The sequence below is a fragment of the Lynx rufus genome, unplaced genomic scaffold (assembly GCF_022079265.1).
Source record: "Lynx rufus isolate CCGP_SWC_20201006 ecotype Redwood Valley unplaced genomic scaffold, mLynRuf1.p SCAF_7, whole genome shotgun sequence".
Taxonomy (NCBI): domain Eukaryota; kingdom Metazoa; phylum Chordata; class Mammalia; order Carnivora; family Felidae; genus Lynx; species Lynx rufus.
The window spans coordinates 120,146,605-120,171,547 of NW_025814889.1; the positions used below are offsets into that span (position 1 = coordinate 120,146,605).

The 24,943-nt window shown below is 35.1% G+C and overlaps 1 protein-coding gene across 5 annotated transcripts in view; it reads right to left on the reverse strand.

The window, feature by feature from the left end:
• ANKS1B (ankyrin repeat and sterile alpha motif domain containing 1B) overlaps window positions 1-24,943 on the reverse strand; it is a 1,075,523-nt gene that overhangs the window by 624,327 nt on the left and 426,253 nt on the right. For all 5 annotated transcript variants that reach the window (XM_047066127.1, XM_047066126.1, XM_047066125.1 and 2 more), the window contains exon 11: window positions 20,084-20,220. In XM_047066127.1, the coding sequence (XP_046922083.1) occupies window positions 20,084-20,220 (137 nt within the window). The remainder of the gene's footprint in view (window positions 1-20,083; window positions 20,221-24,943) is intronic.

The window sequence follows — 24,943 nt, forward strand, 5'->3', positions numbered from 1 at the left end:
CACCAAGAAGCATAAAATACCTAGGGATAAATCTAACCAAAGATGTAAAAGATCTGTATGCTGAAAACTATAGAAAGCTTATGAAGGAAATTGAAGAAGATATAAAGAAATGGAAAAACATTCCGTGCTCATGGATTGGAAGAATAAATTTTGTCAAAATGTCAATACTACCCAAAGCTATCTACACATTCAATGCAATCCCAATCAAAATTGCACCAGCATTCTTCTCGAAGCTAGAACAAGCAATCCTAAAATTCATATGGAACCACAAAAGGCCCCGAATAGCCAAAGGAATTTTGAAGAAGACCAAAGCAGGAGGCATCACAATCCCAGACTTTAGCCTCTACTACAAAGCTGTAATCATCAAGACAGCATGGTACTGGCACAAAAACAGACACATAGACCAATGGAATAGAATAGAAACCCCAGAACTAGACCCACAAACGTATGGCCAGCTAATCTTTGACAAAAAACATCCAATGGAACAAAGACAGTCTTTAACAAATGGTGCTGGGAGAACTGGACAGCAACATGCAGAAGATTGAAACTAGACCACTTTCTCACACCATTCACAAAAATAAGCTCAAAATGGATAAAGGACCTGAATGTGAGACCAGAAACCATCAAAACCCTAGAGGAGAAAGCAGGAAAAGACCTCTCTGACCTCAGCTGTAGCAATCTCTTACTTGACACATCCCCAAAGGCAAGGGAATTAAAAGCAAAAATGAACTACTGGGACCTTATGAAGATAAAAAGCTTCTGCACAGCAAAGGAAACAATCAACAAAACTAAAAGGCAACCAACGGAATGGGAAAAGATATTTGCAAATGACATATCGTACAAAGGGCTAGTATCCAAAATCTATAAAGAGCTCACCAAACTCCACACCCGAAAAACAAATAACCCAGTGAAGAAATGGGCAGAAAACATGAATAGACACTTCTGTAAAGAAGATATCCGGATGGCCAACAGGCACATGAAAAGATGCTCAACGTCGCTCCTCATCAGGGAAATACAAATCAAAACCGCACTCAGATATCACCTCACGCCAGTCAGAGTGGCCAAAATGAACAAATCAGGAGACTATAGATGCTGGAGAGGATGTGGAGAAATGGGAACCCTCTTGCACTGTTGGTGGGAATGCAAACTGGTGCAGCCACTCTGGAAAACAGTCTGGAGGTTCCTCAAAAAATTAAAAATAGACCTACCCTATGACCCAGCCGTAGCACTGCTAGGAATTTACCCAAGGGATACAGGAGTACTGATGCATAGGGGCACTTGTACCCCAATGTTTATAGCAGCACTCTCAACAATAGCCAAATTGTGGAAAGAGCCTAAATGTCCATCAACTGATGAATGGATAAAGAAATTGTGGTTTATATACACAATGGAGTACTACATGGCAATGAGAAAGAATGAAATATGGCCCTTTGTAGCAACCTGGATGGAACTGGAGAGTGTGATGCTAAGTGAAATAAGCCATACAGAGAAAGACAGATACCATATGGTTTCACTCTTATGTGGATCCTGAGAAACTTAACAGAAACCCATGGGGGAGGGGAAGGAAAAAAAAAAGAAAAAAAAGAGGTTAGAGTGGGAGAGAGAGCCAAAGCATAAGAGACTCTTAAAAACTGAGAACAAACTGAGGGTTGATGGAGGGTGGGAGGGTGGGGAGGGTAGGTTATGGGCACTGAAGAGGGCATCTTTTGGGATGAGCACTGGGTGTTGTATGGAAACAAATTGACAATAAATTTCATATAAAAAATACAAAAAAAAAAAAGACTGTTTAGTGAGCCTTACTGCAAAGTGATAGTATAATGGAAAGCAGGTCTATGAAACAAGAACATAACTGGGTTCAGGCATTGAGATCTCTGGTTGTCATAGGTAACATTTTAAATAATTTCTAGATGCCAAAAACTTCCCCAGCACTTATCATGCATTACACATTGAATACAACAACTCTGAGGATTATTATTCTCATCCTTATTTTCTAAATTAGGTAACTGAATACAGAAAGTTTAAGTATTTTGCCTCATATCACCTAGGCAGAAAGCAGAGGAGTTCATATTCAAACCTGGGTAATGTAATCCCATAATCTGTATGCAAACACTATGCTGTCCCTGGTTTACTTTCAGGTAACCCACGAAGGTATGTGTGGACAGCATACCATTTTTTAAAAATACACAAGTACAACCTCTTTCGGCAAAATTTTTAATACCTTTTAGTGGCACTGAGGCCAAGGTTTAATTGTCTAACAAGTACTTAAAATATTTTGCTGACTGTAAGACTAAAATATCCAGACCTTCATACACAATTTGAAGTGATGAATACATAGTACACCCCATCCAGTTTTAATCTAATACAAAACTCATTTCTATTAGCAGTATGTGCTGTATACTTATGTGCTAAATAACCATGTGATAGGTTTGAATATTCCAGGTTAACTTAGCTCACTACTTCACAAAACAAGCTACTCCTAATTATAGGTTAGCTTTAGGAGCTAGAAATATTTTTATGATACAAATTGATTTGACTTTCAAAAGGGGAGTAGTTTATAATAGACTAAACTTTCCCTAGATAATTGTAAATTCTCCAAAATATATAAATATAAAAAACACTATTTGGAGGTACTAGAGAGTGACCAAAAGCAGATACACGTGATAAAAAAAAAAAAACATACAGAAATTGGTTGCATTTTATACACTAATATTGAGCTCTCAGAAAGAGAAATTAAAAGAATCCCAGTTATAATTGCATCAGTGAAAAAGAACTAAGAAAATCTGATCAAGGAGGTAAAATACCTATACTCTGAAAACTAAACTAAAATGTACTGATAAACGAAAGATGATGCAAATAAATGGAAAGGTATTCCTTGCTGGAAGGGAAGGGGCTGAAGGGACAAGCAAAATAGGTGAAGGGGATTAAGAGATACACACGTGCAGTTATAAAATAAATAAGGATGAGGATAAAAAGTATAGTATAAGAAATATAGTCAATAACATTGTAATGACATCATAACGGTGACTGATTATAACTATAGTTATTGTGAACATTGTATAATATATGGAACTGTCATATCACTACGCTGTACAGCTAAAACTAATATAACATTGTATGTCATCTATAATTCAATTTAAAAAGTTTTAAAAAATAGTGCTGCGATCGATATATTTTACAGATTTTTTTCCTCTTTCTGAGCATTTCATTGGCATGGATAAGAAATTACTAGATATAAAATACTATATTTTTTTATGGTTCTTGATTCACATTACCAAGAAGATTTATAGAAACATTTCCACCTTCAGTCTACTGAATGCCTGTATCACCATGCCTTTATCATACACTTACCACAGGATTTTTTTAGAAAAAGTTTTAATCATTTCTTAAACTAAAATGTTATGATTTTATTTTGAACTTCTTTGATATACAGCGCTGCTAAACATTTCTCCTTTTGTTTGTTAGATATTAATTTTTTTCTTCATGAATAATTTATTCCTATTTTTTGCCTGTTCTTTTCCATGGACATATTAGCCTTCCTTGTGGTCTTGCAAGACCTCTTTGCATATTATAGTAATAACAATTTGATTGTTTATATTTATCATAAATATCTCTAACTCATTTGTTACTTGTTTTCCATTTTTTAACTTTATTTATTTATTTTGAGAGAGAAAGAGATAGAGAATGAGCAGGGGAGGGACAGAGGAGAGAGAGAGCATCCCAAACAGAGTCCATGCTCTGTACTGACCCCAATGAAGGGCTGATCTCACCACCATGGCTTCATGACCTGGGATGAAATCAAGAGTTGGACAAATAACCAACTGAGCCACCCAGGTGCCTTACTTGCTTCCTATTTTAATTGGGGTTTTTTGATGCAGTGTAGCGTTCAATTTTTATGTAGTCAAGGCTATTTATCTTTTCCTTTGAGATTACTTTCACAGCTTTTATGTTAAGTGAATGCTAGTGTCTCTAAAATTAAGTTTGAAATATTGACGGTATCTCTATCATTTCAAACATTCTGTTAGTTAATAGAGAAATGACGGCTGAGCTAATCATTTGTAACTGTTCTGACAGAAAAGAGAAAAAGGAAGGATAAGGATGAGAAGATAGAAAATATCTCTTTAGAGTTATTAACCACTTATCAATATTTTGTTAGAGTGTATTGCCTAATGTTTGTTTATATAATTTAACGTATTTAAAATTACGTCTTGTCTTGTCTTGTCTCTCATCAACTTAATGATGCTCTTAATGTATTATTTCAATAATTGTAATTATTACATAGATATCTTTTTGTGTTGGCATCTTTATTGCATTTTAATGGAATACAATGAAAGATATAAGACAGTTTTAGAGTGTCTTTCTGATATTTAAGAGACATGTGAGAGAAAAGTAATTGCAATTAAAATAGCAATATGATTTGGTACCTGGCTCAATTAAATTTAGTATTTATGGCCTGCTGTCACATACAACTTTCCTAAGCAGTCATGTCAAATTACATCAGTTAACCCTATGTTCACACAGCAAATAGTTATTGTCAAGTTCTTCACTAAACATCAGGAAGCAAAAAAGAGGAATTTCACAGACTAGTGGGGGATTATTTTCAATTTATGCTTTTATAAAGAGTAATACAATTAATATACTTTTCATAAATTTTCTCATCTCTTTGATGCATATACTTTTATAATACCCATATAAAAATGATATAGAAATAGACACATAATGCTTAAGGAACATAGTGGAAGGGCTAGAAATGCTTACATCTAACCATCTACTTGATACCTAGAAGGTATCTCAAACTTTGTATAGCCAAAACACAATTTTGATCCTTGCTCCTAATCCCTAGCAACACCAAAACAAAACAAACACACCAAAAATCCCTAGATTCAACTAGATCTTGCCATTTCAGTAAATGATACCATAATTTGTACAGTGGCTCAAAGCCATAAACCTAGGCATGCTTGATTCATATCCTATATCCCCTGAATTCAACTCAATAATAAATAGTATGGTTTCTACTTTGAAAAGGTGTCTCAAAACCATCTACCTCTCTATACCTCCACTTTACCCCCCAGATCCAAACAACTACACTCTCTCCTAACAAACTACAAAACCCTAATTATTTCCCCTGCTTTCAATTGCTCTCCATAAAGTATTCTCTAACCAGAGTGATCTTTTTAAAATGTAAATCAAATCGTGTCATATCCTTGCTTAAAGTTCTTTATTGGCCTCTAGCTGTACTTGGAATAAAATCTGCAGACCTACTTGGTTCCCCATCTTCCCAGCCTCATCTCAGAGCATATGTCAGGTCTAATATGTCAGCATAATGTATACATTATCTGCTCTTTCATGGCAAATTCACCTTATAGATTGCCTGTGATGGGGTAAATGCATGTTTAATTCAGGGGCAAAGTTACAGCAAGCACCCTTGGCCATTTATCTAGAATCACACTGTTCAAATCAGTTTTATCAGTAATAATAAAAAAATATGAGATTTGATTTTAATTTGTCCAACTTCTGCAATCATCTCTCAACTGGTTCTGAATGTGGGAGAGAAAGAAAGCAGTGCAATTTGTCTCCTGAAACCTATAACATAAACTTTTTTATACCTCATAGTGCCTAGTATAATGACTGAAACTTATTGAATTGAATTAAATCAATGTAAGATAGATGATGCTAAAATAATACTATATTACAGTATGAATGAAAATATAGACGCTTCTATATTGAAAAATACAGATGAAAACTATAGTGAAAAATATAGATCCTTCAAATTATTTGCTTTTCAGTTTTAATCATTTAATAGCATTGATTTAAAACTTGTTTTTCAGCATGGTACAATATATGGTATACTTATTTTATACTTTTCCTCATACATGAGATAGGAATCATAATGGCCCTATTATCTCACATGGTTGCTCAGAAGATTAAGAGATATAGCTACCACTCTGAACATGCTAAATGAATGACACATATTTCTTGCTGAGTCAGCGTGGCTTCCTTTCTCAACAGCATGAATTTGTGCAGAATGAGTAGAAAAACCAAACCAGAAGAGAATTGCTAGGATAAGTTATAAAGAAACATACCCAGTGACCTAGATCATGTTTCCCAAATTGTATTTTGTGGATCACTAGTTGTGAAAAATATTAATGGGTTTCTAGGGGTAGTAGTGGGAGAGGGCTATAAAGAATCCTTTCATGAAGAAAAGTATTTAACCCTGTGTTTCCCCAATATATTTGACCATGGAAATCTTTTTTGCCCTCAAGATTATTATTCAGAATTAGTTTCCATAGAGATTAGGATATTATGATTGAGGGGAGTAGGTAGAATATCTGGTGGCAACTTCTAGATTTATTAGAATATTCTGGTGAATTTGGCATAGCATTAAGTCAAAAAATTGTGAATGCCTTGCTTTTCCTATCCTTATCCCTAGACCATAGATCTACCACGTCATCTAACAAATTCCTATTCAAATGTAAGTTCAGTTTGAGTACTCCCTTCCAAAAATAGTTTCACTGCCCTTTACCCAACCATACTCACTGAATTTATTCAGATACATCTATTGACCATTAATTATGTATGAGGTATTGTTCTAGGTGCTGGGACTGAGCATTTAATTAAACATCATCATCATCATCATCATCATCATCATCATCATACAACACAGTTCTCCTCATGGAACATCCATTCAAATCGGGAAGAAAGACACTGAACAAATCAACACATAAATACTAATTCAGGAGTGAAAAATGCTATAAAGGAAAAATAGCATAAAGGCGATAGAAATTATTCAGTGGTCAGAGAAGGCTTCTCTCAGAAGGGTGGCATCTGAATGATGACCTAAAGAAAGAAAGATAATGAGCCATGAAGCCTCAGGGAGAAAGGCACTCCAGACAAGTGAATGATGAGTACAAAATTCCTAAAGCAGGAACTGTTTGGCTTATCTGAGGTAATGCAGGCAAGATGGCATGGACAGCATAAAGTAAGCTAGGCAGAGAATGGAAGGAGAGAGATCAGGAGATTAAGTAGAGTCAAATTATTTAGGACATTGTATGCTTTTACACTGAGTGAGAGGGGAAAACATTGGAAGGTCAGCCAGGTGAATTGACATGATCTAATTTATAAAACTCTCCCGATTTGCAAAAGGACAATAAGGGCACAACATTCAATGCCAGGAACAGGGTAAGAGGCTTTTTCAAAAGTTCAGGCAAGAGGTATTAATAGCTTATATGAGAGTGACAGAGAAGAGATGGTAAGAGAGTCCTGAGTCAGGAAATATTTTGAAAGGAAAACTAGAGGACAATTTTTAAACTTTTTGATCTCAGGACCCTTTTGCATCCTTAAAAATTATTGAGAATACTAAAAAGGTTTTATTCATGAGGGTCATGTCCATAAGTACTTAAAATATTAAAAACTAAAACTGAGATACTTTTAAAACCTAAGAATATACAAGTGCACATTTCGTTAGCTATAAGAGCTATGATACCACGGCACATCATAGTACAATGATGAAAAACTCCACGGAGCACTCATGCACAAACAAGAGTGAAAAAGACAAAATGTCTTTGTATTACTATGAAAATAGTTTTGACCTCACAGACCTTCTAAAAGGGTCTTGGAAACTATCAGGGAGTCCTGAACCACACCTTAGGAATTGCTGGTCTATAGGGTTTTCTGAAGAATTGGAGGTGGGATGTGAGAGAAAGAAAAGAAACAAGGATGGCGTCAAGTCTTTTAGCCTGGGCTGCCATTAACTGAAATACAAACTTTAGTGCTACCCATGTTAAAGTTAAAATGCTCTTTAGACAATCAATTAAGATTTAGAGGAGGTGGCTGGATATGGGCCTGGATGTCAGGAAAGTAGTCAAGGCTGGAAATATAAATTTAGGAGTAATCAGCATACAGATAGCACTTAAAGCTCTGGAACTGGATGTGAGTACATAGGGAGGGAGTGTAGATTGAAACAAGAGGTCTGAGAATGATCCCTGGGGCATTTAATCAATGAGTTCCATCAGTGAAATTCCAAACATCTGTTTAGAGCATAGTCTCCCTCCACTGATTAAATGTTATTTTATGCATCTTCATAATCAAATCACCCAGCATATAGTAAGCACTGAACTATATTTATTGAATTAATGAATAAATAAAGTAACAGAGTAGTCTGTGGTACTTTCATAGCTACATTTCATGATATTAGAACAGACAAGGTTAGGAAACTGAAGTGATTAGTTTCAGATTTATACATCAGGTATACTATTCTTCATGTGGTCAAATAGGTTTCCATGAATTTAGAGGCAGCGGTAACTGGGGGCTTTTAACTTTACCCAGTGTGTGTCAGTAACAAGTGACCTAACAGGAGATATGAGAGTAGAATTCAAATTGTGGCCTGCCACTTAAGACATTTAGGCAATAATACCAACTCTACTTTCTGGACATATTTATTTATTTATTTATTTATTTATTTATTTATTTTTAAATTTTAGTTAATATTCAGTGCAATATTGGTTTCAGGAGTAGAATTCAGTGATTCATCACTTACATACAACACCCAGTGTTCCTCATAACATGTGACCTCCTTAATACCCATCACCCATCTAGCCCATCTCCCACCACCTCCCTCCATCAACCCTCAATTTGTTCTCTATCATTACAAATCTCTTGTGGTTTCTCTCCTTCTCTCCTTTGTCCCCTCCCCTTCCTATATGTTCATCTATTTTGTTTCTTAAATTCCACCTATGGTGAAATCATATGGTATTTGTCTTTCTCTGACTGCCTTATTTTGCTTAGCATAATACATTCTAGTTCCATCCACTTTATTGCAAGTGGCAAGATTTCATTCTTTTTGATGGTTGAGTAATATTCTTTGTATATATATGCCTGTCTTCTTTATCCATTCATCAGTTGATGAACATTTGGGCTTTCGCCATAGTTTGGCTGTTGTTGATAATACTGCTATAAACATTGGGGTGCATGTACCCAATTGTCCAATTGCTGAATCATAAGGTATCTGCATTGTTAATTTTTTGAGGAACCTCCATACTATTCTCCAGAATGACTACATCAGTTTACATTCCCACTAGCAGTGCAAAAGAATTACCCTCTCTCTGCATCCTTGCCAACACATGATGTTTATTGTGTTGTTAATTTTATCCATTCTGACAGGTGTGAGGTGGTATCTCATCGTGATTTTGATTTGTATTTCTCTCATGTTGAGTGATGTTGAGCATCTTTTCATGTGTCTATTAGACATCTAAATGTCTTCTTTGGAAAAGTGTCTATTCATGTCTTCTGCCCATTTCTTAACTGGGTTGTTTTTTGGGTAATGAGTTTGATAAATTCTTTATAGATTTTGGACACTAACCCTTATATGATGTTATTTGCAAATATCTTTTCCTATTCTGTAGGCTAACTTTTAGCTTTATTGTTTCCTTCACTGTGCAGAAGCTTTTTATCTTGATGAAGTCCTAATAGTTCATGTTTGCTTTCGTTTCCCTTGCCTCCAGAGACACATCTAGTAAGAAGTTGCTCCAGCCAAGTTCAAAGAGGTTGCTGCCTCATGTTCTCCTCTAGGATTTTGATGGTTTCCTGTGTCACATTTAGGTCTTCAATCCATTTTGAACTTATTTTTGTGTATGGTATAAGAAAGTGGTCCAGTTTCATCCTTCTGCATGTTACTGTCCAATTTTCCCAACACCATTTGTTGAAGAGACTGTCTTTTTTCCTTTGGGTATTCTTTCCTACGTTGTCTCAGAAGAGTTGACCAGATATTTGTGGGTCCATTTCTGGGTTTTCTATTCTGTTCCATTGATCTATGTGTCTGTTTTTGTGCTAAAACCATACTGTCTTGATGACTACAGCTTTGTAATATAGCCTGAAATCCGGAATCATGATGATTCCAATTTTGTTTTCTTTTTCAGGATTGCTTTGGCTGTTTGGTGTGTTTTGTGGTTCCATACAAATTTTTAGAAGTGTTTGCTCTAGCTCTGTGAAGAATGCTGGTGGTATTTGATAGGGATTGCATTAAATGTGTAGATTGCTTTGGGTAGTGTAGACATTTTAACAATGTTTGTTCTTACAATCCATGAGGATGGAATGTCTTCCCATTTCTTTATGTCCTCTTCAATTTCTTTCATACGTCTTCTATAGTTTTCAGAGTAAAGATCTTTTACCTCTTTAGTTATGTCTATTCCTAGGTATATTGTTTTTGGTGTAACTGTAAACGGGATTGAATTCCTTGATTTGTTTTTCTGCTGCTTCATTACTGGCATTTTATTTTTAAGATAATTTTTCCCAGAGAATTTTCCATCTATGTATTCTTATTCAGACTGCCTAGAGATGCTTAGAGAAACACATGTCAAATAATAGAATCCACTGAGATTTTTATGTATGTGGAAGAAAAACCCTGAATAACACAAAAGAAAGATCCCATTTAATAAGGGCTGTCACTGTCAATGGTATTCTGGGTACAAAATTCAAGGAATACATTTCTTGCTTAGAAAAAGAGATGAAAATTATTTTTTACATGTAGAAAATATCAATAGCAAATAATTCCTTGTTTTTCTGATAGATAATGAAGAAGGATTTCACCAAAAGAAGATAAACGAAAATGAATAATATTCCACTGGTGTATGAATGGCATGACCTTCATATAGAATGATGGTGATTTCAGTCATTAATAGAAGATGCAGTTCATAGAGGATGCTTTCTAGATTCTGGCTTTTTCCTCTCCTGCATTAGGTCACGCTGACCCAACACTGTGCCAATTTATCTTCATTGGCTTCTCTCACATGCCAAATTTTAGGAGTTTATACTTCCTATTGCTCTCTTATCCAGAACTCTTAGGAATGAAATTCTGGAGTCAGTGATTACCCCATATTTGGCCAGCATCATCCTAGATAGATTCAAATGATTTGGGAAACTTTAAAAGTCTCCCACCTACATTTGTTAAAGTCCAAAGTTGCTATCATCTCATTTGTGAATGAGACCATAGGAGTAAAAAGATTGTCTGTCAAAGGCTGTATTTCAAATGTGGGCAAACATGATTTAACCACCACTGTAATAACAATTTGGGTTGCTATATGGTTTTACAATTTATACCACACTGTGGCACATTTTATCCGGTTTGAGTTTTACTAGGTAATCACATGAGGCAAATATCACTGACTTTACTGACAAATTGAGGTCATAAAGGTTACATAAGAGGCAGGTATGTGACAGAAGCATGATTAAAATTTAATTCCCATAAAAAGTCATATCTGAGAAAAATTTTATATATGATTCCATGAGCTTCATAGACCAACTACAGCCTATCCAAAAATACTGGGTTAAAAATGCTTGCCTTTAGAGATACTGATTTAATTGGTCTGGGATTAGGACCAGATATTTTTTTAAAAGATCCCAGGAAATTCTAATTTGTCAAGGCCTACTGGCCAATTGTTGGGGTCACTAAATTCTTTTTCATTTTTTTCCCTTTCCAAATTGTTATTTATTTCATCTAAGATTATTTTCTGTATTTTCTTATCTTTCTGCCTTTAACCTTCTTTCACTTAGCTTTGGTGGCAAGACTCCAAATTATTAAATACAGTCTTCTTTGTTTCCCAATTTTGGGGTAAAACCGTTGCCATCTATGTTTCTGTTCTTCTTCCTTTTTCCAATCTATTATTCTCCTTTTAAACTTCATCAAGTCTCTGGAATATCAATATTCCACCTTTATCATTTTCTCCACAATGAGCTAATTAACATTAATAGACTACTGGATTTAGGAGACCAGAGCTCTTCCAGTCAGTGGCTTTGTAACCCTGGGAATTATTCGACCTTCTTAATCTTGGCTCCAATCAGTAAAATAAAGAAAAAAAGTGCCTACCTTGTAGGGTTTTTATAAGAAATAAGTGAACACACATACAATAATAAAAATAAATGGCTCAATACTCAACAATAAAAAAAATTTAAAGATTATTTCTTTGAAGGTCTTTTTATTCTTTATCTATTTTTGTGGCAACCCAATACAACGTTCTGTACTCTGAGTTATATGCCTTTGCTTTTTACATACCCACTCTTATTTCTAATTTTACAATTTAGCATATGTATTCTATAACCCCCAGTGCCCAGTAAAATGTTATTCTAGATTTGGCAGGAATTTTATGTAACCCCATAATGGAAGGGAGAGATACTACGGCTTATTATTAAATTAATTTATTACTACCTCATTAAACACACAGAAAATAAAGAAGAATATCTGAAATATTTAATTCCTTGAGGTTGATATATCACCTCATTTAAAGAGTCCATCATAAGCAGGAATTCAGAAGCAGCTCATCTTTCTTTTTTTTTTTTTTTAGGTTTTCTTTTTCAATATATGAAGTTTATTGTCAAACTGGTTTCCATACAGCACCCAGTGCTCATCCCAAAAGGTGCCCTCCTCAGTACCCATCACCCCCCCCTCCCTCCACCCCCCATCAACCCTCAGTTTGTTCTCAGTTTTGGCTCTCTTCCACTCTAACCTCTTTTTTTTTTTTTCCTTCCCCTCCCCCATGGGTTTCTGTTAAGTTTCTCAGGATCCTGAGAAGCTCATCTTTCTTTAAATTATCTATCTCCCTTAGTCTCTTGTGAGAACTGGACCCTTGACTTTTTCTTTTCTTTATCCCTAGGCCTGTTTGCTTTTTTTTGATAGGGTCCCTCCTTATTCACAGAAGAATGCAGCCTAAAGTAATTTCATTCTGTTGAATTCTACTTAGGATGGGATTTAAATTATGTGGTAGGATCTGGACAATACCAGGAACACCTCAAGACGATCAGAACTTTCATATTGATCAGGTCGACTTCTTGTTAGCATCTACCTATGTTCATTAAAATGTTATAATGTTCAATATTAAGTACATGCTTGGATGATCTCAGTACTATTGTACTAAGTCTCTTTTTCTGCCTCCACCTACAGCCACTTCTCAAATGCCCTCCTCTGTAATTTTACACTTGATGTGTGTTATAAAACAGGAGAAAGAAACGGAAAAACCCATCAGGCTAAAACCACCACCAAGGGCACAGCTCAAGAATCCAGTGTTCTGACAGTTAATGCTTTATCTAACATGTTTCTTGCATCCAGCAATGCCAAGAGTGTTTGTATTAGGAAGCTAATTACATTTATTTTTTTTTAATTTTTTTTAACGTTTATTTATTTTTGAGACAGAGAGAGACAGAGCATGAACGGGGGAGGGTCAGAGAGAGGGAGACACAGAATCTGAAACAGGCTCCAGGCTCTGAGCTGTCAGCACAGAGCCCGACGCGGGGCTCGAACTCACAGAACGTGAGATCATGACCTGAGCCAAAGTTGGCCGCTTAACCGACTGAGCCACCCAGGCGCCCCGGAAGCTAATTACATTTAGTCAGTCTTCCCATTATGAAATTTAACATTTTAGTCCCCATCACTTGTCTCCCAAATCAACTTTTAGTTTTCTCTTTCTCATTCTCTACAACCAAGTTCAATTTCTTGCATCAAAAATAAAAGAAAAACTATTTCACCAATTTTGCCCTTCCTTCAACATACTGCCATACTACTTTCTTTCCTTTTACAAGCAAATTATTCAAAAGATTAATCTGCAGTCAATGTACTGCTTTTCTCCAACTCTTCAACTCTCCATATCATAAGCTTCTACCTTCTCCACTTGAAGGAAATTGTATTCTTGAAGGCCTTTGCCCTCAAAATCACCAAATAAAGTGACATTTTGATCTCCCTTACCTTATCACCCTATAAGTTTTGACAATGTTGACTAATCTCTTCTTCAACTTTCTTTTCTCTTTTTATGTTCATGATAATGTTTGGCCTTTTCTCTTTTATATCTCTCAGTGCTCCTTCTCTCTTTTGCTAAGGCCTTCTTCCTGAAGTGTATGTGAAGAAGTTACTTAAACTTCCTGGTTCTCAATTTTCTCATCTACAAAATTAAAATAATAATATCAATTCCAAAAATTTATGAAAATTAAATTATATTATGTGCTCAACAAATATTATATTCCTTAAGTGTAAACATTTCCCAGCATTCTGTCTTTGGTACTATCTCCCTTCACCAGCAAATTCTATAAATGACTGTAAAATCTTTACCCTAAACTCCTACCTCTCTCACCAGAGCTCTACTCCAGTATTTCCAATTTGCATATCATGTCCAACATTCAACACATTTACAAAACCAAATTTATCATCCTTCTCCCTCACCAAAATGAACTTCTGCTCAAGTCTTTCCTATATCTATAAATATCATTCCAAAATCCCAGCCGACTGGGTTCAAGTCATTAGTCATCTCCGACTCCCTTAGATCTAATCCATCTCTCCGTACACTAATGCTTTGTCCAAATTGTCTTTTGCATCAAATACTACAGAAAAAAGATAAAACATCATAACCAAGTCATATTTATCCCAGAAATGCAAAGTTGAATTAACATTAGTAAATAAAGAATGTAACTTATCACATTGATGGAACAAAAGAAAAAAATTATATGATTATATAAATATATACAGAAAAAAAGAAAATATCAATACCTTTTTATGTTATAAACTCTGAGCAAAATAGGAGTATAAGGGTACATACAAAAAACTTATAGTTGATATTATGTTTAATACTGAATTCTTTCCATCAAAGTTAGAGAACAAGACAAGGACTTTTAGTTTTACCACTTCTACATCATTGCATTGTAGTCACAGCAGTAAGAAAAAGAAAAAAAAGGTATAAAGACTAGAAAAGAAGTAAAACCATCATTATTCTCGATGACAGAAAAAACTCTAAGAAATTAAAAAGAAACTACTATAACTTTTAAATGAAATTATCCAGGTGGTAGGATACAAGGATAAAATAAAATTCAATTGCATTTCTATGTACCAACACAAATGGAAAGTGAAAGTAATAAACAATACTAAAGCATTAAATCAACTCAATGAAGACAAGAAAGTCTTTTTCTGAGTAGGAAAGTAATGCATCTCAACTCCTACCTCACACCATACAACAACAATTTGAGATGAATCATAGAACTAAATGTAAAAGCAAGAACCAGAAATCTTCTGTAAAAAATATAGGTGCACATATTCACTACCTGGACAAGACCCAAAAAACACTAGCCATGAAAGACGACAATTGATAAATTGGGTATCACCAAAATTAAAACATTCTGTTCACCAAATTCACCATTAAAAATATTTAGGTAGGGGCGCCTGGGTGGCGCAGTCGGTTAAGCGTCCGACTTCAGCCAGGTCACGATCTCGCGGTCTGTGAGTTCGAGCCCCGCGTCAGGCTCTGGGCTGATGGCTCGGAGCCTGGAGCCTGTTTCCGATTCTGTGTCTCCCTCTCTCTCTGCCCCTCACCCGTTCATGCTCTGTCTCTCTCTGTCCCAAAAATAAATAAAAAAAAAAAATATTTAGGTAAATCACTGACTGGGGAAAAATATTTGCAGTGCAGAAACCTGACAAAGGACTCATATCTTTAGGAATTACAAGACAATTTATAAATAATTACTACAACCAGAAATTTAAACAACTCCATTAAAAAAAACTTGAATAGGCACTCCTCAAAAGATCTAAGAATGGTCAATAACCACAGGAAAAGGTGCTTAATATTATTAGTTACAAGAAAAATGCAAATTAAAACTATAATGAGAAATCTTTTCACACCCATAAGAATGATTAAAGTAAAAAAAATTTAAAAGTCTAATACACCAAAAGTCTGAGAGAATGTGGAGAAACTAAAATTCTCACACCTTTCTCTTGTGATTATAAAATGGAACAACTACTCTGAAAAGTTCTTGGGAAGTTTCTTATAAAGTTATTTACTCATCTACTTTATGACCCAACAATTCCACTCTTTGGTATGTATACAAAAACATATGCCCATAAAAGGATTTGAATGTGAGTATTCACAGCACATTCATCAAAATATCAAACAGCAGGAAAACAACACAAGTATCAATCAACAGGAAAATGGATAAACAAATTGTACTATATTAATCCAAGAGAATACTACTCAGCAATAAAGGAACAATATGAGTGAATCCCAAAAACATTATGTTGAGTGAAAAAAGTCAGACATTGACATACACAAAACACACACACACTGGAGGATTCCATTTATGTAAAGTCCAAGAATAGACAATTCTAATCTATGGCAATAATAATCAGAAAGAAGTTGTTTTCGGGGCACTTGGATGGCTCAGTTGGTTAAGGAACCAACTTCGACTCAGGTCATGATCTCTTGCTGTGAGTTTAAAGCCCCATGTCAGTCTGTGCTGACAGCTCAGAGCCTGGAGCCTGCTTGGGATTCTGTGTCTCCATCGCTCTCTGCCCCTCCCCCACTCACACTCTGTGTCTCTCTGTCTCTCAAACATGAATAAATATTAAAAAAGAAAGAAGTTGCTTTCAAGGAGGGAATGGGGGTAGTTGATTGAAAAGGGGCATGAAGCAACTTTCAGGGATGATGACAATGTTTTAATATCTTGCTTTGAGTGGTGATTACACCTACATATGCAATGGTCAAAATTCATTAAATTTTGTTTTATTCTTCAGTTGGGGAGAAAAAAAAAGATGCTTCACCAAGAAAACATTTTAAAAGAAGAAAAGTTATTGCAAGAAGCATGTAATTAGTAGAAAGAAGAAAACTTGGTGTGTCAACAGACTTACCTAAAATTTTTTTCAACGGCAATATTTTTTCAAGTGTTTTGAAGTCCTTTTTTTGAGTTTCAAAATAATTTTATTTTCAAATATAAGTAAATAAACCCACCCTTGTGAATTCATTTAAATAGAAAAACTCAGCCTTGTGGGTCAATATAGTGGAGAAAAACAAAGAATAACCAGTAGCATATAAATATTTCAGTGTCTGTTAATTGAAAATAGAATGCTTCATAATCTGGACATTTTTAAGATACGAAAGAGCCCAAAGAGGCAAAGGTAAAAAGATCAAACACAAGATGCAGAACTAACAGCTGTGACTTAGTGAGTTAATAAATATGCTGAATAAATCAAACTCAACAAAGCACTGCAAGTTGGTAGCTTCCAAGTAATTAACACACCAACCAGAAACACATGCAATGTGTAATCAGGCCTACCTCATTTTGACAGCAAGGACTCTTTGGTTACAATGGACATTCTCCATTAATAGGTAGTTATGGAAAGTATGTTAGGTAAAGGCATGCATGAAGCAAAGGGGAAGTAACCTAACTTGCTCTATCTAAGCAGTCTTTGTTTGCAGTGAATGAGATGAAAGTTCTGTTTTCATTTCTATCTATTCTATCATTTCTATTTATTCTTTCTCATTCTTCTTACAGTAAGACTGAATACATCTACTACTAACACCTGGGCAAATAAATGTAAATTCATGGATAACAGTTGTATTTATACTTTTGTTTCCAAGGCTCATCAACAGTTTCAAGAGTGAAATGATCATTTCAACCATGTTATTAATTTCTAATTAGTAAATAAAAAAACGTATTTGAATACTACCACAAGTCATTCTAACTTCACATTTCCTACATTTCCACACATAAAGCCAGAATTAGCAGACACTTTAGAGGATTAAATCTGTGATCAAAATATAGGCTCTTATATAAGCTAACCAATAATTATCTTTTCTTTGAAACAGTTAACTCTTGACAATGTTCCATCTCTGATACACCTGTGACTTGTCAGAGCACACCAGGGAGTCTGTTACACTGTCCATCTAGCTATCCCCCATCCATGCCCTCTAGTCTCCAAACCCTTTCTTGAAATCATGTGTCTGACCTATACTCCCTCATAATTACCTCCACTTGAATCTTCTACTTCCTGCTCTCTGCCATGAATATGGAGCCCAGAAGATCAGAAGAAATAAGTAAAACACCAAAGTCTTTGAGACAAAAGTAAGAGTAGTCCAAGTGAGGTTATATTATTTTCCAACTATACACCTTAGCTGCTACTGTTCTATTACATACATACTTTCAGGCTGCACTGGTTCAAATTTAAATACCATCATCATTGGTTTCCTGAATTTCTCACTTCATTTTTTTTCCTTCCTAAATCATCATTATAACATCTAAGAAAGGAAGGTAGAATCAGTTGCCTTCATAAACATTTAATAATGGACAGAACCAAGGAATAGAGTCAAAAGGAATTTCTGGCTTTCATACTACCAATACTTTTTTTCAGTTTACCTAAAATAAGCTAAAATAGAATAGAGAATGCAAAGAAGGATTTACAGAATAAGATCCCTTAGAATTGGTTAGATTACAAATATGTAGAAAGAAAATATGCTTTTTATTCACTGAGTGGCTAAATGCATTTCCATTAGATAGTTTATGCTGATGTAAAAATAAATGTGTTTAGTAATGGATGTTAACGTATATATAAGATAATCTCCTACCTAAGTAATTAAAAATGCTGAAAATGTAATGGCTGCACAATAACACTAGAAACACCTTCATATAATGAGAGAACAAGTGAAGATAAATGTGACATTTAGCATCTAAATCTGGCTTTAATGAGGTTTATGTCTTGAAGCAAATGAAGTAGATCAAATTTTTCTGGAAGAAAAGAAGGGATCTTTGAAGACACTTCCTCTTCCACACAGTTGGACACTGTGAAATGTTACCTTGCCAAAATGAACTTGTAAGTTCCATCCTCATACAGATGTTGTACAACCTCAAGAAGATTTTTCTAACCTCTGAGCAGGAGGAGACAACTATTATACTGAAGGGAAAAAAAGGAAGTTGAATCAGTTGCACAATTAGCCCCTTTGTAGTGTCAACAGCGTTATTCATAACACAATATCACATTCCCTTGAAATTAATGATGGTTAAATGAAACTATTTATATGAAAGTGTTCTATAAATATAGTGAATATTTAGGTCAAAATGCTATTTATTGATGAGGATGATTATAATGAAAATAAACTAAAATAAATCATCCTGAAGAAGGTAAGATATTAAGCAAATCATTGCTCATTTAGACCAAAACAGTCTTAAAAAGAGACATTTGTCTTACAAATTGGCTCAAAGGATTTGCTCATACTATATATCTAAGTGGATGGTGAATGGCATTGATTGGATCCAAAGTCCCCCTCTCTTGGATTTTATGAGGCCCATTCAGAATGAGCCAGGTTGAGAACACCACCAATTCCATGTTCTGAGTCCATCTGTTGGCAAAAATATAATGCAAACAGCTTTATAAGTGCTATTTTCAATGAAATATCACAGAACAGCTTGTCCCAATGATATTTCTAAAGCTTGCCTGCAAACCGCCTACTGGAAAATCCAACTGAAAGAGAAGAGGGAAGAGAAAGAAACCCATACATACAAGTGACAGAAATGAAAAAAGGACAAAAGGTAGAGAGAGACAAGCTAGAGAAAAGTGAGCACTGGAGAAAAATAAGGTGTAATGAGGGGCGCAATATTAAACATGGACAAAAGGAGGGGCGCCTGGGTGGCTTAGTTGGTTAAGTGTCTGACTTCAGCTCAAGTAATGATCTCGCAGTTTGTGAGTTCAAGCCCTGCATCAGGCTCTGTGCTGACAGCTCAGAACCTGGAGCCTGCTTTGGATTCTGTGTCTCCCTCTCTCTCTGCCCCTCCTCCTCTCACACTCTGTCTCTCTCTCTTTCAAAAATAAATAAATATTAAAAGAAATTTTTAAAACAAGGACAAAAGGCAACCACAAGGAATAGAGAATTTAAAGAAAATATATCAAAACAACTTAGGTTGGAAGATGGAGAGGTGATCACAAATAATGCAGCATGTCGAGAGAAGTGAAGACAAAAGGAGCATGAAAACCCAGAAAACATGTAATAGTTTAATAATTGGAGCATAATTATTAAAATGTAGTGAGAGAAAAGTGATATGAAATAGTCAATTTTCTAAGTTTCACTTGTTTTTTCACGTGATATATAAATTCATTTTTCCAAAAGCTAGTATGGATTTCAGTATCTGTCATCAACTCCAAGGTTAGGAAACATCCTCTTCCAAGTCTCTTCTTTTAATCTAAAAATCTATTTGTATATCATAAAATAGTCCAAGCACTGCAATATAAGCAGTATACATGCAATGATTCCAAAACAAAATACACTACTGCAGGTGATATCATCTGGGCACTTACCTGGGGTCGAATAACTTTTACAATATTTTTGAGGGCAGTGTCAGGGGATGGAGGTGAGCAGTCGGGTGTTGGGCCTGTTGAGCTGTTTCTATGGTTACTACTTCCTGGAGCAGTAATTGCTACCTCAGATGCATTATCTGTGAATAAAAATAGAACTGCCATAAACCTTATCACTCAGTTTACCTTTTAAGACTTGAAATTACTTTAGTGAACATGAATTGAGAATTCAGCTTAAAACTGGTATCAATTACAAGATCATAATGAGGAATATGCATAGCAGTATATTTTAAAGATAATGTTTACTGAATGCTTTACTTTCTTTTGGAATGGTAAATATCATACCCTGTAGTATTATTCCAAAAAGGAAGAGTATTATTATTCAATTCATGATAGATACCCAACACAGCTATTAAGACTGCGTTTACTATACAAAGGGCAAAACTTCACCTTAACTAAAAACAATAAGATTTTTTAATATGATTGGGCTAACTTCTCCCCATAATCTTTCAAATGGGTATTGATATTTATTAAAGTGGAAGTTTCATATCTTCCTGAGTCATAAAACCCAAATTCAAGCCTCCTGAAACACGTCCCCCAGAAATCCCTCAAACTATAGAGAACCATCCTGGTGAATTAAAATTGAGGAAAAACTGACATGTGTGAACAATGGTTTTACAATGTAGACTAACACAAAACAATCACACCCAGATAAACACATCTTCTATAATCAAGCTAATCGAATGAAATTTCAAAAATCTAAATTATTTCTCTCTTTTGCTCAGTACGAGGGTCAAAGGAAAAATAAAGTGATGACTTTAAAATCAGCAACATGCATAAAACTCTCTTCTTAAATTTTTATTGAAACAAAATAACAAAAAAGATGCAGTTTTATAATGTTTAAAACACTTGGAAAAGGATGGGAAAGTTCCAAAAATAACTCTTGGTAGCACATAGAAGTTATATTATTTTAACAACAATTTGACAATCCTCTATAGCTTTGTTTGGAAACTGTTGCAAGCTCAAATCTAAAACAAATTACTTCCTTGTTATGTTTTTAATTAGTTCCCAATAAGTTTCTGTTCTAGACAGCTGAATTGATGCAAAGACTGAGACTGTCAATTCTTTATGGACCTGCAAGGTTTTGTATTCTATGGCCATTGCCTACAGTCCCAAGTAAAAAGTAGTAAGTAATGAAGATGCCTCTTGCTCATAAAAAGTGAGGGGATGAAAACTCTACCCACATAAAAACATAATTCAGTTTCAATGGGGAGTCCAGACATAGGCTTATGAAACAAAAATATATCAGTGTGATATATTGAATTAAATAGATCATGTATTAAATAAGTCTTAACAGTGTCCAGAGCTTACTCTTGACTCAGGTTTAATGGATAAGGTGAGATCTGAATTAGAATCTCAAGAAACACAGAGTTCCAAAAGACAGTAATATGGGGTGGTCTTCTGTCTAGGATATAATTGGTATGAGTAACTACTGAAACAGAGACAAAATATCAGTCAGCAAGACAATGAAAAGAAGTCCTGATTCTCTCCAATTTGTCCCTCCCTTTCATTCATTCAACCATACATCTAAAATCATTTATTTGGGGGCAACTATGTATCAGGTATTATGTTATGTTCTAAGGATAAATGGAAAAGAGCCTCTAGGCAGAGGGTAGAGGGTAGGGAAAGATAGGTGGAGCACAGAGGACTTTTAGGGCAGTAAAACTATTCTGTATGATATGATAACAGTGGATACATGTAATTATACATTTGCCTAAACCCATCAAGAGTGAATCTTAGCATAAACTATGGACATTGGATGATAATGATGGGTCATTGTAGATTCACTGATTGTAACAAATGTACCAGTATGGTGGGTCATGTCCATAGTGGGGGAAGCTGTGCTTGTGTGGGGGCAGAGTACAAGAGAAACCTCGATACCCGATGCTCAATTTTTCTACAAACCTAAAACTGCTTTGAAAAATTAAGTTTAATAAAATGTTTAAAAATCCATGCCCTTAAGAAGTATACAGTCAAATGTGATATCAGAATTGTAGACAAAGTATAATGCCATATAACTTGAGATTTTATAACAGATAAATGAAGCTTAATGAAAAAGCAAGGGAGGAACAATCATCAGACTGGCTGGGAAGGAAGAGGCTGTGAAAGCCTTCAGTTTTCAGGCAAGAAAGCTGGGACAGATCATAAAACATAAGGGCATGGAGATAAAAAGAGCATAGATAAAGATATTGTTTTATGTTAGGAAGAAGCTGGAGATAAGTTTAAATAAGTAAAAGGAAGTTTTGTTGGTATATAGTGTATATTTAATTCTGAAGTGATATAGTAATAATAATAGCTAATGTTTACTGAACTCCAGTGAAATAATGTCAGAGTCTTTATTTTCATTATTTATTCTCTCTTTTGTATATTCATTGTTGTCTTTCTGTGTTGCATTCTGAATAGCTTTTTATACTCATTTTCCAGTTTATTAGCTCTTTTTCGGCAATGTCGAGTCTGCTATCAAACTATTTTCTTAATTTCACTGATACTTCACATTTCTAAAATTTCTATTTGGTTCTTTTTCAAATATGCAACATCACTATTTGGCATTTTTCAGTTTCCTAACAATTTTTTTTAATTTTTTTTTTTACATTTATATATTTTTGAGAGACAGAGACACATCATGAAGAGGGGAGGAGCAGAGAGAGAGGGAGACACAGAATCTGAAGCAGGCTCCAGGCTCCGAGCTGTCAGCACAGAGCCTGACATGGGGCTTGAACTCACAAATTGCAAGATCATGACCTAGGCCGAAGTCGGATGCTTAACCAACTGAGCCATCCAGGAGCCCCTAGTTTCCTGACAATTTCAAGCTTGTTTTTATTTAGTGGAAAATAGCAAGCAATTATTGTGGTTGTTGTTAATCTGTGCCTGATAATTCCAATACCTGAAGTCTTCATGGATCTGTTTCTGTATCTCTGGCTCTCACTCATGGTATTTCATTCCATTATCTGTCTGATCTTCAATTCTGTGCTATTTGCTACTCAACTTTTGTTAGCACAAGATAAACAACACAAGGGGCGCCTGGGTGGCGCAGTCGGTTGAGCGTCCGACTTCAGCCAGGTCACGATCTCGCAGTCCGGGAGTTCGAGCCCCGCGTCGGGCTCTGGGCTGATGGCTCAGAGCCTGGAGCCTGTTTCCGATGCTGTGTCTCCCTCTCTCTGCCCCTCCCCCGTTCATGCTCTGTCTCTCTCTGTCCCAAAAATAAATAAACGTTGAAAAAAAAATTTAAAAAAAAAAAAAAAAAAAAAAAAAAAAAAAAAAAAGATAAACAACACTAAATCCAATTCTTTGCCTTTTGGCAAATGCCACTATAAAAAAGCATACAAACTTACATTCTAATACCAGATACTGAAGTCTGTGGAAAACTTGTCTGCTCAATGTTGGACAATTTATTTAACCTCTCTGGACTTCAGTTTTCTTAACTTTAAAAATGAAAATGATTAATAACTGTCTAGAAGAAAGTTATTGTTTATGTGTGCAGATAAAATGAGAGAATACATATGAAAAGTAAATAGCATGCTATCAGGCACATAGCATGGGTTTTATTTTTCCCTATGAAGCCAAATATCAAAGAATAAAATAAAACATAGAAGAGGAAAGAAAATTTAGAAAGAAAAGCAAAAAAAAAAAAATTAAACACTAATGCTTTACAGATAATACATCTAGAGTAAAGACTGTGACTACTTGGGTAGATTTTGAGACCAATATCTGTTAGCTATTAACACAAATTGGTAGAGACAGAATTTAATTCCAGGGATAAGAGATAATCCCTTGAGGAATGATTCACTGCAAGGGCTGGTCCTGGTGACTACCCTTGTGACAAAGTCAGAAAAACTGAGGCGTATTTCATGCAGACTATAAGGCAAAAGATTTTTAATGTTTCTTATAAGTAATTTAATACATAGTACAAGACAGTGGGTAATCAAGCACTAAATTATTTAGAAAAGACTATAAATGTCTCCATCTTCTGAATCCACAATCTGTACCATTACACTGACAATTTGATTTCATAGTACCTTGTATTGTTCATTATCTCTTTCAGACTAGGCTATATTTTTGCAGACACTTATATTTTCCTTATACCCTCCATGGTCCTTAGATTAATGCCTTTAAAAATACTAAATGAAATAAAGTGAATAAAGCAAAACCTGTGTGTCAATGGCAAACATCAAAAATGCCCTTGATTAAATGGAGAAAGGTGATCTGGCTTTTGTAATTCCATGGCCTTTTTTTTTTTGGAGAAAATCCAAATGAGAAGCATAATTTATATATCCTTTATTATATAATTTATAAAAATACCAATTATCCAGTGGAATTTGCAAAATGACAGCCTGTATCCAAGACAGTTTTACATGGTCAACCTACATTTTACACCTGCAGCTACAAAACATTGCTGATGAAAAGGAAATGAGGTGTGTAAAAACTGCTTAGAGAAAATTACTAAACATACCTGCAATTTCAAATTGAAATAAGAGACCTATCTTTTAGTCAGTTTCTCTCACTACACATAGATTAGCATTATGACTGTCCACGTTCTCTAAAATAACAAGCTTAGAAAAAGTCTTCTAACTTACTTGAGCTTTTATTTTTTTTAATTATAATTTTTTTTAATGTTTATTTATTTTTGAGAGAGACAGAGACAGAATGTGAGTGGGCTGGAGCAGAGAGAGGGAGGCACAGAATCTGAAGCAGGCTCCAGGCTCTGAGCTGTCAGCACAGAGCCTAACGCGGGGCTTGAACTCACGAGCTGTGAGATCATGACCTGAGCCGAAGTTGGACGCTCAACCAACTGAGCCACCTAGG